Source organism: Petromyzon marinus, unplaced genomic scaffold (assembly GCF_048934315.1).
Source record: "Petromyzon marinus isolate PM22_M1 ecotype Great Lakes invasive population unplaced genomic scaffold, UKy_Petmar_22M1.pri1.0 PM_G_Scaffold_4, whole genome shotgun sequence".
Taxonomy (NCBI): domain Eukaryota; kingdom Metazoa; phylum Chordata; class Hyperoartia; order Petromyzontiformes; family Petromyzontidae; genus Petromyzon; species Petromyzon marinus.
In genome coordinates, this window is record NW_027422983.1 from 1,722,501 (window position 1) to 1,736,125 (window position 13,625).

The 13,625-nt window shown below is 54.3% G+C and overlaps 1 protein-coding gene across 2 annotated transcripts in view; it reads right to left on the bottom strand.

The window, feature by feature from the left end:
- LOC116937368 (uncharacterized) overlaps positions 1–4,044 on the bottom strand; it is a 17,368-nt gene extending 13,324 nt beyond the window's left edge. Inside the window, exons 1-3 of one of the 2 annotated variants that reach the window (XM_076061729.1) lie at positions 3,904–4,044; positions 3,005–3,125; positions 2,288–2,478 (exon numbers count right to left, since the gene is read on the bottom strand). In XM_076061729.1, coding sequence (XP_075917844.1) covers positions 2,288–2,478; positions 3,005–3,125; positions 3,904–3,985 — 394 coding nt within the window. In that variant the 5' untranslated portion in view covers positions 3,986–4,044. The remainder of the gene's footprint in view (positions 1–2,287; positions 2,479–3,004; positions 3,126–3,903) is intronic. The other variant, XM_076061730.1, reaches the window with a different exon arrangement.
- Positions 4,045–13,625: the final 9,581 nt, after the last annotated feature.

The window sequence follows — 13,625 nt, forward strand, 5'->3', positions numbered from 1 at the left end:
ACTCACACAGAGACACACACACAGACACACAAAGAGACACTCACACATAGAGACACACACGGACACACAGAGACACACACAGACACGCACAGAGACTCTCCCACAGAGACAATACACAGAGACATTCACACACAGAGACACTCACACAGAGACACTCACACAGAGACACACACACACAGAGACACACACAAAGAGACACTCACACATAGAGACACTCACACAGAGACACACACACACAGAGAGACACACAAAGAGACAATCACACATAGAGACACACACAGACACACAGAGACACACACAGACACGCACACACAGAGACTCTCCCACAGAGACAATACACAGAGACATTCACACACAGAGACACTCACAGAGACACTCACACAGAGACACTCAGAGACACACACACACAGAGACACACACACAGAGACACACAGAGATACACACACACACAGAGACACACACACAGAGACACACACACAGAGACACACAGAGACACACACACACACAGAAACACATGCAAAGAGACACTCACACACAGAGACACTCACAGACACACAGAGACACACACAGACACACAGAGACACACACAGACACGCACACACAGAGACTCTCCCACAGAGACAATACACAGAGACATTCACACACAGAGACACTCACAGAGACACTCACACAGAGACACTCAGAGACACACACAAAGAGACACACACACAGAGACACACAGAGACACACACACACACAGAGACACACACAGAAACATACACACAGAGACACACACAGAGACACACACAGAGACACAGACACACACGGAGGCACACACACAGAGACACACACACACAGAGACACACACACAGAGACACACACAGAGACACACACACACACAGACACACAGTGACACACACACACAGAGACACACACAAAGAGACACTCACACACAGAGACACTCACACAGAGACACTCACACAGAGACACACACACACACAGAGACACACACAAAGAGACACTCACACATAGAGACACTCACACAGAGACACACACACAGACACACAAAGAGACACTCACACATAGAGACACACACGGACACACAGAGACACACACAGACACGCACAGAGACTCTCCCACAGAGACAATACACAGAGACATTCACACACAGAGACACTCACAAAGAGACACACACAGAGACACTCACACAGAGACATTCACACACAGAGACACACTCACACAGAGACACTCACACACAGACACGTACACACAGACACAGACACACACAAAGACACAGACACACACAAAGAGACAATCACACACAGAGACACTCACACAGAGACACTGACACACAGAGACACACACAGACACACATACACACAGGCAGACACACACAGAGACATAGACACACACACAGAGACACAGAGACACTCACATACAGACACTCTACACACAGACATACACACACACAGAGACAGAGACACACAGACACACACACAGACACACACACACAGAGACACACAGTGACACACACACACAGCGACACACACAAAGAGACACTCACACACAGAGACACTCACAGACACACAGAGACACACACACACAGACACTCACACAGAGACACTCACACAGAGACACACACACACAGAGACACACACAAAGAGACACTCACACATAGAGACACTCACACAGAGACACACACACAGACACACAAAGAGACACTCACACATAGAGACACACACAGAGACACACACAGACACGCACAGAGACTCTCCCACAGAGACAACACACAGAGACATTCACACACAGAGACACTCACACAGAGACACACACAGAGACACTCACACAGAGACACTCACACACAGACACATACACACAGACACAGACACACACAAAGACACAGACACACACAAAGAGACACTCACACACAGAGACACTCACACAGAGACACTGACACACAGAGACACACACAGACACACATACACATAGGCAGCCACACACAGAGACATAGACACACACACAGAGACACAGAGACACTCACATACAGACACTCTACACACAGACATACACACACACAGAGACAGAGACACACAGACACACACACAGACACACACACACACAGACACACACACACAGACACACACACACACATACACACAGACAGACACACACAGAGACACTCAAACAGAGAGACTCATACACACAGACACACACACACAGAGACACACACACAGACACACATACATACACACAGACAGAGACACACAGACACGCACACAGAGACACACACATAGACAAAGCCACTGACTTGTCTCCAAGGGTAAGACCTCAACCACGACCCAGGGCAAGGAGATTGGTGAGGCCCCCGGTGATGACGATGAAACGGTGGCTCTGACGCGCAGCTGATAGCGGTCACCGGGATGCCGCAGAGCTGAGGAGACATCGCACCAAGTCTCTGTTGTTGCAGCGCAGACGGTCCGCCAGTGGGCTCGTCCATAGCTGCACAGACAGAGACACGGGGAGGAGGTGGTGAGGAGTGGGTGGGTGAGTGGGTGGGTGGGTGAGTGAGTGGGTGAGTGAATGAGCAAGCGGGTGAGTGGGCGAGTGAGAGAGTGGGTGAGTGAGTCAGTGAGTGAGTGGGTGGGTGAGTGAGTGAGTGAGAGAGTGGGTGGGTGAGTAAGTGGGTGAGTGAGTGAGTGGTGGAGTGAGTGGATGGGTGAGTGAGTGGGTGGGTGAGTGAGTGAGTGGCTGAGTGAGTGGGTGAGTGAGACAGTGGGTGGGTGAGTAAGTGGGTGAGTGAGTGCGTTAGTCAGTGAGTGAGTGGGTGGGTGAGTTGATGGGTGAGTGAGTGAGTGAGGAAGCGGGTGAGTGGGCGAGTGAGAGAGTGGGTGGGTGAGTAAGTGGGTGAATGAGTGCGTTAGTGAGTGAGTGGGTGGGTGAGTTAATGGGTGAGTGAGTGGGTGGGTGAGTGGGTGAGTGAGTGGGTGAGTGAGTGGCTGGGTGAGTGAGTGAGCGACCATCTCACAGTTTGCTCTCCACTCTGTAGGTGACGCTGCTGGTGGCGGGGTTCACGTCAGCTGGTTCCCAGCGGAGTTGTGTCAGCAGGTCTCGAGACTCCACGCGCACATTCAGTGGGGAAGCCGGGGCTGGGGAGATGGGCAAACGGCACTCAGTGTGCGCTAACCACTGCACCACCGCTCCCCACACTCACACACAGTGCGCTAACCACTGCACCACCGCTCCCCACACACTCACAGTGCGCTAACCACTGCACCACCGCTCCCCACACACTCACACACACAGTGCGCTAACCACTGCACCACCGCTCCCCACACACTCACAGTGCGCTAACCACTGCACCACCGCTCCCCACACTCACACACAGTGCGTTAACCACTGCACCACCGCTCCCCACACAAACACAGTGCGCTAACCACTGCACCACCGCTCCCCACACACACACACAGTGCGCTAACCACTGCACCACCGCTCCCCACACTCACACACAGTGCGCTAACCACTGCACCACCGCTCCCCACACACACACACAAAGAGCGCTAACCACTGCACCACCGCTCCCCACACTCACAGTGCGCTAACCACTGCACCACCGCTCCCCACACACACAGTGCGCTAACCACTGCACCACCGCTCCCCACACTCACACAGTGCGCTAACCACTGCACTACCGCTCCCCACACTCACACACACAGTGCGCTAACCACTGCACCACTGCTCCCCACACACTCACTCACACAGTGCGCTAACCACTGCACCACCGCTCCCCACACTCACTCACACAGTGCGCTAACCACTGCACCACCGCTCCCCACACACTCACTCACACAGTGCGCTAACCACTGCACCACCGCTCCCCACGTCCACCACAACCTGGCACCCGATGTATCGACCGGCTCGGCTCACCGTGGCTGCTGCACCACGTGACGAGGTGGAGGAGCAGGAGGAAGAGTAGGCCAAGTCTAGAGACGAGTTGACGCATCGCCATGGAGCGATCTTTAGTCACGTGGAGAGAAATTCGATTCCCGGTTCGATTAACTATACTCGCATCGATTCTTAATGGGATAACATTAGGAATCGATTATTGTAGAGTAACGGATGTATAGAGTCGATTTCATTTGGGATAACATGGGAATCGATATACGGTTGATTAAGCTAATTAAATCGATTTCCGTTCGGATAACATGAGAATTAAGCGGTCGAAAATGAATCTTAATGAATCGATTCCTACTTTGATTACATGAGAATTGAACATGATCAGAATCAGAATCAGAAAGGGTTTTATTCGCCATGTAAGTTCACACCGACACGGAATTTACTTTGGCAGGATGGTGCATACATTCAACATATAGGAATCTAAAATCTTAAATAAGTTTTAAACAAGTCTTACTATAATAAGGGTTAAAAGTCTAACACTAAGGGGCTGAATTATATAAAATTAAATAAATATCGAATATAAAATAGCTTTAAGATATAATTTAAAAATACAAATAGGGAAACATAGTTAATATCAGCAACGTGTCGTTATGTAGATCAAATGTTAAAAACAGTGTTAGCCCTTGGCCTTGTTTAACAGGCCAGCAGCAGATGGGAAGAAACTGTTTTTATGGCGTGAGGTTTTGGTCCTGATGGACCGAAGCCTTCTGCCGGAGGGGAGTAGCTGAAACAGAGAGTGTCCAGGGTGGGAGAAATCGGCCATAATCTTCCTCGCTCGCCTCATAGACCTTGTCGTGTGCAGGTCCTCGAGGGTCGGTAGATTGCAGGCAATTACCTTCTCAGCAGTGTGGATGATACGCTGCAGTCTGCTCTTGTCCTTGGCAGTGGCAGCAGCGTACCAGACGGTTATGGAGGAGGTGAGGATGGATTCAATGATCGCTGTATAGAATTGCACCATCATTGTCTTTGGCAGGTTGAATTTCTTCAGCTGCCGTAGAAAGTACATCCTCTGTTGAGCTTTCTTGGTGAGGGAGCTGATGTTCAATTCCCACTTGAGGTCCCGGGAGAGAATAGTGCCCAGGAAGCGGAAGGACTCTACAATTTTTACTGGGGAGTCTAACAGGGTGATGGGGGTGAGTGGTGCTGTATTCTTCCTGAAGTCCACAACCATCTCAACTGTCTTTAGAGCATTTAGCTCTAAGTTGTTCTGGCTACACCAGGTCACCAGATTGTCAGCTTCCCACCTATAGTCAGACTCATCCCCACCAGAGATCAGCCCAATGAGGGTGGTGTCATCCGCAAACTTCAATAGTTTGACGGACAGATGATTGGAGGTGCAGCTGTTGGTATACAGGGAGAAGAGCAGAGGGGAAAGGACGCAGCCCTGAGGAGTTCCGGTGCTGATGGACCTGGAGCCAGAGACTTGTGTTCCCAGCTTAACGCACTGCTTCCTGTCAGACAGGAAGTCTGTGATCCATTTACAGGTGGTGTATGGCACGTTCAGCTGGAAGAGCTTGTCCTGAAGCAGGGCAGGGATGATGGTGTTGAAGGCAGAGCTGAAGTCCACAAACAGGATCCTGGCGTAGGATGCTGGGGCGTCCAGATGCTGTAGGGTGAAGTGGAGGGCCATGTTAACTGCATCGTCCACAGACCTGTTGGCTCTGTAGGCAAACTGAAGGGGGTCCAGGAGAGGGTCTGTGATGGCTTTGAGGTGTGCCAGGACCAGGCGCTCAAAAGACTTCATTACCACAGATGTAAGGGCGACCGGTCTGTAATCATTTAGTCCTGTTGGCCTTAGCTTTTTGGGCACAGGGATGATGGTGGAGGACTTGAGACAGGCTGGTACATGGCATGTCTCCAGGGAGGTGTTAAAGATGTTGGTGAACACCGGAGACAGCTGGTCAGCGCAGTGCCTGAGGGTGGCTGGAGAGACAGAGTCCGGCCCGGCTGCTTTGCGTGGATTCTGCCTCTTGAAAAGTCTATTAACTTCTTCCTCCTGAAAGGAGATAGTCGTCTCTGTAGTATTGGTGGGGGATGGGGCCTCTTGGGTTGGAAGGGGTGGTTCAGGACAGTCCAATTGTCTTTCAAATCTACAGTAGAACTCGTTCAGGTCGTTGGCTAGGCGGGAGTCGTTAGTGGTGTGGGGGGCTCTGTGGGTGTGATGCCCACCTGTGTGTGTACCTGTGTGTGTGTACCTGTGTGTGTGCACCTGTGTGTGTGTACCTGTGTGTGTACCTGTGTGATGCCCACCTGTGTGTGTACCTGTGTGTGTGTACCTGTGTGTGTGTGTGCACCTGTGTGTGTACCTGTGTGTGTGTACCTGTGTGTGTGTACCTGTGTGTGTACCTGTGTGTGTGTACCTGTTTGTGTGTGTACCTGTGTGTGTACCTGTGTGTGTGTACCTGTGTGTGTGTGTACCTGTTTGTGTGTGTACCTGTGTGTGTACCTGTGTGTGTGTACCTGTGTGTGTGTGCACCTGTGTGTGTGTACCTGTGTGTGTGCCTGTGTGTGTGTACCTGTGTGTGTACCTGTGTATGTGTGTACCTGTGTGTGTACCTGTGTGTGTGTGTGTACCTGTGTGTGTGTACCTGTGTGTGTGTACCTATGTGTGTGTACCTGTGTGTGTGTGCCTGTGTGTGTGTACCTGTGTGTGTACCTGTGTGTGTCTACCTGTGTGTGTGTGTGTACCTGTGTGTGTGTGCCTGTGTGTGTGTACCTGTGTGTGTACCTGTGTGTGTCTACCTGTGTGTGTGCCTGTGTGTGTGTGTACCTGTGTGTGTACCTGTGTGTGTGTACCTGTGTGTGTACCTGTGTGTGTGTACCTGTGTGTGTATCTGTGGTCCGGCAAAACAACCCCCTACCTCCTCGCGGTGCCGGACGGGCAACTCTGTCGTGGACAGCGCTGTGGGGGGAGATCCAATTTTGATTGGCTCCTCCCCTCATGGCATATGTGTCCACCACAGGGGCTAAACGGGGGCTCTGGACGGGTGCGAGGGGCTGGTAACCCCTCCACCTTCAATTAATTACCACGAAACCACGAATTAAACTGAAATATGTAACAACTAAGCTTGTGCCGGAGGCCCCGGGGGGCCAGGCGTCTATGACGTCTCCTGGCCAAACCCCAATTGGCGGAGCCAGGAGATTGAATACCTACCCTCGGGGCTACTCCAGAAACAACGAAAAGCCACTACGGGTGGCCACGTGGAATGTTCGAACGCTCACTGCAGAGGAGAGGCTGCCACTCCTCTGTCGGGAGCTGGACCGGTACCGCCTGGATCTATGCGGCATTCAGGAGGTCAGGTGGACCGGCTCTGGCTCCTGCCACCATGAGGGGTGGACAGTCCTCTACTCGGGGCAGCAGACTGCCAAACAACAGGGTGTGGGTCTTCTTTTGAACAAAAGAATGAAGGGGGCGTGGGAGCGTGGCGGTGAGGTGTGGGAAGCTGTAAGCCCCAGGCTACTTTGGGCGTGGTTACTTATGCCCCCACCGAAGATGAACATCCGTGGAGGGATGCAGGCAAAGCCGATGAGTCAGATGCCTTCTATGACCTCCTGTCACAGGTGCTGGCTAAAGTGGCCCCTCGGGAGAGAGTCATCATGTTGGGTGACTTCAATGCCCGAGTTGGTCATGATACTGGCACCTGGTCTGGAGTGATTGGAGGGCATGGGCCAGATCAGCTCAATAACAACGGTAGAAGGCTGCTAGATTTTTGTGCAGCCCATGGGCTTGTAATTACCAACACGCTGTTCCGGCATCGGCGCATCCACACAACATCATGGATGCATGCCGGGTCCAAGCAAGAACATCTGCTGGACTACATAGTGACGGACCAGCGAATGCGAGCCCATGTCCTTGACACCAGGACCTACCGTGGAGCTGATCTGCCCTCTGACCATCGACTAGTCATCTGTAAGATGCGCCTGCCATTCTTCCACTCCGGTGGTGGGTGTACACCCAGGACCCCATTCCAACCTAAAGTGGCCTGGTCTCAGTTATCTGATGAAAGTTGCAAGCGAGAATTTCATCATCGCTTGCGGCTGGGATTGGCATCGTCCCCGACTTCTCCTGATGTCGAGGGTAAATGGGCGAGGTTTAGGACTGTGACTCATGCAGCTGCAATGGCTGCTTTGGGTACGCGGTCCAGACCTCCCCAGACACCCTGGATGAGAGAGGAGTTGTTCAGGATGGTTGAAAAAAAGCGACAGGCCCACTGTCATCGGCTACAGAATCCCACGTCAGAGAATGAGGAGGCTTACCGCAGCCTTCGCTCGGAGGTTCGGAGAGCCGTGAGGCGCTGCAAGGATGGGTGGTGGTCGCGGGTTGCTGAGGAGATGGAGTCTGCCTCAGTGGCCCGTGATCACAAATCTCTATTTAACTCCATCAAAAAAGTAACCTGCATCGCCACACCGATTACCATCATTAGGGGAAAAAACGGTGATCCAATTTCCGACCCCCAGGAACAGGTTCGCAGATTTGCTGAGCATTTCTGTGAGGTCCTGGGGGAGGGAAAATCCCTCAGCCAGGAAAACATCGTGGCACAAAGTGAGGATGACCCTGCTGAGGCTGCGGTGCCTCAAATATTGGATGAAGTCACCCCCTGTGAGTGGCTGGCTGAGGTGCCATCTGCTGAGGAAGTATTGAAGGCGATCCGGAGTCTGAGACCAGGAAAGGCAGCGGGCAGAGATGATCTCCCAAGTGAAATGCTGAGGGAGGGTGGCGTTTGTGCACAGACTGCCCTATATGACATCATAACAACAGTCTGGACCACTGGATGGGTTCCGCAGGATTGGAAGGATGCCCTGGTGGTCCCCCTTTTTAAGAAGGGGGACCGCACAGACTGTAACAACTACAGGGGCATCTCACTCCTCAGTGTGCCGGGAAAGGTCCTGGCAAGGATTATTCAGCATCGCCTTGCCAGGCACGCTGAGGAGAGGCTTGTGGAGCCCCAATGCGGTTTCAGGAAAGGGCGGTCCTGCACAGATGCCATATTTTCTGTCCGTCTGCTACAGCAGAGGTGTAGGGAATTCCAACAAGACCTACATCTCTGCTTTATTGACCTGGTCAAGGCCTATGATACCATCAGTAGGCCTGGGCTCTGGGTCGTTCTTCGTGCTTTTGGAGTACCTGACCCTCTGCTCACGATCATTAAGGACCTTCATGATGGTGAGCGGGCCTGGGTAAAACTACGTGGCCGGGAGTCAGAGCCATTCCCTGTACACCTTGGGGTGCGACAGGGATGTCCTCTGGCTCCCACATTATTTAACATCTATTTTGACCACGTAGTTCGTGAAGCCTTCAATAGCTGTACCGGGGGAATCTCCATATGGTACAGATATAATGGGAGGCTAATCGATGCCCGGGTGCGGTCAAGAGATGGCTCCCTATTGCTCAACCACGTTATGTATGCTGATGACTTGGTAATAGCTGCTCAGTCAGAGGAGGAGTTGGAGACGCTGCTGCTGAGACTGGAGCGTGCCACTAAGAGGTGGGGCCTTACCATCAGCCCCACCAAAACTAAGCACCTGCCTGGGTATTTTGTACCATCGGACACTCCACCCCCACAACTCCCAATCGGTGATGGGGCAGTTGTGGAGAGAGTGGAGAGTTTCCCATACCTGGGCAGTGTGCTTATGACTGGCTCCAGTTTAACAGCAGAGGTCTCACTCCGAATCAGTCGAGCGGCAATATCTTTTCATCGGTTGCGTAACGCTGTGTGGAAGCTACCTGGTCTGTCGCTCCGCACTAAGCTTCAGGTCTTCTCGGCCACGGTCATTCCCTCCCTTCTCTACGCTTGCGAAACGTGGACCCCCCTAATGGAACATCTTCGCCGGTTAGAAACATTTAGGCTGGCCTGCCTACGATCCATCCTGGGTTTAACCAGACTGGATTGTGTGAGGAGCTCACAAATCCTTGAAAGATCTGGGCAGGGTCCCATCGGTGAGCTCCTCCGGTAGGCAAGGCTGCGATGGCTGGGTCATGTAGCCCGCATGCCCAGCCACCGCATGCCGAAACAGCTTTTGTTTGGCCGGATTGAGGGGGCTAAGCGGGCGCGGCACGGGCTAGAGAAGAGATGGAGTGATGTGGTACAGGTGGACGTGGAGCTGAGTGGACTTGCCGATGACTGGTACCAGCGGTCTCAAGATCGGCCTCTGTGGAGGAGGCTCGTGAAGGATGCTACTGGGCAGTTGGAGGCAGTCGCCCTCCAACAACAACGGAGGGCGGAGGAGCGACGCTCACAACAGCGAGCGGAGCGCCGGGTGGCTAAAGCACAGCAGGTTGGCACAGTAGGGGGCACAGGTGGTGCATCAGCCAGCCATCTCAGTCAGTCGACCCGTGGCACCTGGGTCTGCCCCGTGACCTCCTGCCAGCGGGCGTTCGACACTTCACGTGGCCTCAAGGTGCACATAGCCTGGCACAAGCGTCGTGGTGACGTCACCGCCACTTAGTGGCGAATGGCGGTTGTTGTTGTGTTGTTGTATCTGTGTGTGTGCACCTGCATGTGTGTACCTGTGTGTGTACCTGTGTGTGTACCTGTGTGTGTGTACCTGTGTGTGTGTACCTGTGTGTGTGTACCTGTGTGTGTACCTGTGTGTGTACCTTTGTGTGTGTGTGTAGCTGTGTGTGTGTACCTGTGTGTGTGTACCTGTGTGTGTGTACCTGTGTGTGTACCTGTATGTGTACCTGTGTGTGTACCTGTGTGTGTGTACCTGTGTGTGTACCTGTGTGTGTGTGTACCTGTGTGTGTACCTTGGTGTGTACCTGTGTATGTACCTGTGTGTGTGTACCTGTGTGTGTGTACCTGTGTGTGTACCTGTGTGTGTACCTGTGTGTGTGTACCTGTGTGTGTGTACCTGTGTATGTACCTGTGTGTGTGTACCTGTGTGTGTGTACCTGTGTGTGTACCTGTGTGTGTGTACCTGTGTTTGTGTGTACCTGTGTGTGTACCTGCGTGTGTACCTGTTTGTGTGTGTACCTGTGTGTGTACCTGTATGTGTGTGTGTACCTGTGTGTGTACCTGCGTGTGTAACTGTGTGTGTGTGTGTACCTGTGTGTGTACCTGTGTGTGTACCTGTGTGTGTGTACCTGTGTGTGTACCTGTGTGTACCTGTGTGTGTGTGTACCTGTGTGTGTACCTGTGTGTGCGTACCTGTGTGTACCTGTGTGTGTGTGTACCTGTGTGTTTACCTGTGTGTGTGTGCACCTGTGTGTATGTACCTGTGTGTGTGTGTGTGTACCCCCTACCTCCTCGCGGTGCCGGACGGGCAACTCTGTCGTGGACAGTGCTGTGGGGGGAGGGCCAATTCCGATTGGTTCCTCCCCTCATGGCGTCTGTGACCACCACAGGGGCTAAACGGGGGCTCTGGACGGGTGCGAGGGGCTGGAGTCCGAGCCTTGCCTGCCGGAGGAGCTCACCGATGGGACTTTGTCCAGATTTTTCTGGGATTTGTGAGCTCACACAATCCAGCCTGTTTAAACCCAAATTGGATCGTAGGCAGGCCAGCCTAAATGTTTCTAACCGGCGAATATGTTCCATTAGGGGGGTCCACTTTTCGCAAGCGTAGAGAAGGGAGGGAATGACTGTGGCCGAGAAGACCTGAAGATTCGTGCGGAGTGACAGACCAGGTAGCTTCCACACAGCGTTACGCAACCGATGAATAGATGATGCCGCTCGACTGATTCAGAGTGAGACCTTTGCTGTCCAACCGGAGCCGGTCATGAGCACACTGCCCAGGTATGGGAAACTCTTCACTCTCTCCACAACTCAATCACCAATTGGGAGTTGTGGGGGTAGAGTGTTACAAAATACCCAGGCAGGTCCTTAGTGTTGGTGGGGCTGATGGTAAGGCCCCACCTCTTAGTGGCAAGCTCCAGGTTTAGCAGCAGCGCCTCCAACTCCTCCTCTGAGTGAACAGCGATTACCAGATCATCGGCATACGCAACGTGGTTGAGCGATAGGGAGCCATCCCTTGACCGCACCTGGGCATCGATCAGCCTCCCATTGTATCCGTGTAGTGGGTTTCGGAGACACTTTGCATAGGTAACTCCTTTATTACAACGCAACACTCCAACAGTCCTCCTGATACACTGCTACAGCCTAGGCACACGGCCTGCCCCTAGCGTGCCGTGACACTGCCTACGCTCTGGGCTCCTCCGCTGTGACCACCCTAGGGGAGGCTACCCTGACCCCACCCAGCCAAGGTGCGGGTCCACACTCTGGCTTCCTCGGACCTCGCCCTTACAAGGGCGTGGGGCCGGGAGTCCCAGAGTCACACCACCACTGGCCCAGAGTCCCACCACCGGCCCAGAGTCCTACCACAGGCCCAGAGTCCCACCACTGGCCCAGAGTCCCACCACAGGCCCAGAGTCCCACCACTGACCCAGAGTCCCACCACTGGCCCAGAGTCCCACCACTGGCCCAGAGTCCCACCACTGGCCCAGAGTCTCACCATAGGCCCAGAGTCCCACCACCACTGGCCCAGAGTCCCACCACAGGCCCAGAGTCCCACCACTGACCCAGAGTCCCACCACTGGCCCAGAGTCCCACCACTGGCCCAGAGTCCCACCACAGGCCCAGAGTCCCACCACCGGCCCAGAGTCTCACCACCACTGGCCCAGAGTCCCACCACCGGCCCAGAGTCCCACCACAGGCCCAGAGTCCCACCACTGGCCCAGAGTCCCACCACAGGCCCAGAGTCCCACCATTGACCCAGAGTCCCACCACTGGCCCAGAGTCCCACCACTGGCCCAGAGTCCCACCACTGGCCCAGAGTCTCACCATAGGCCCAGAGTCCCACCACCACTGGCCCAGAGTCCCACCACAGGCCCAGAGTCCCACCACTGACCCAGAGTCCCACCACTGGCCCAGAGTCCCACCACTGGCCCAGAGTCCCACCACAGGCCCAGAGTCCCACCACTGGCCCAGAGTCCCACCACTGACCCAGAGTCCCACCACTGGCCCAGAGTCCCACCACTGACCCAGAGTCCCACCACTGACCCAGAGTCCCACCACTGGCCCAGAGTCCCACCACTGGCCCAGAGTCCCACCACCGGCCCGCACGGCGTCCCGGCCCTTACAAGTGTTGAGGCGTAAATGACGACTCGGAGGCAGATCTTCATGTAGGGGCTTGCGCCAGTTGTTTTACTGCACGCTCACTGCCTACACTCCACACCCCAGGGGAAGGGTACTGGGGAGGTCCCTAGCACACCCACAGGCTACCCTAGCCTGGTGCCAATCTCCCCCTACCCTGGGTCCCATCGCTCCCCCAGGGGTAGGGTACTGGGGAGGTCCCTAGCACACCCACAGACTACCCTAGCCCGGTGCCAATCTCCCCCTACCCTGGGTCCCATCGCTCCCCCAGGGGTAGGGTACTGGGATAGGTCCCTAGCACACCCACAGGCTACCCTAGCCCGGTGCCAATCTCCCCCTACCCTGGGTCCCATCGCTCCCCCAAAGTAAGGGTACTGGGGAGGTCCCTAGCACACCCACAGGCTCCGCTAGCCCGGTGCTAATCTCCCCCAACCCTGGGTCACAACTCCCAACTTCACACGTTCCTGGCTCCCCGCGACGACCTCGAACACGTCAAGGGGTCCCGACCTAAATACCCCAGGGGGACATGATGTCACCGTCCCGGCCCCCTGTCCGTGACGTCACCGTACGTGACGTCATCGTACCGGAGGGTTGAGCGCGACG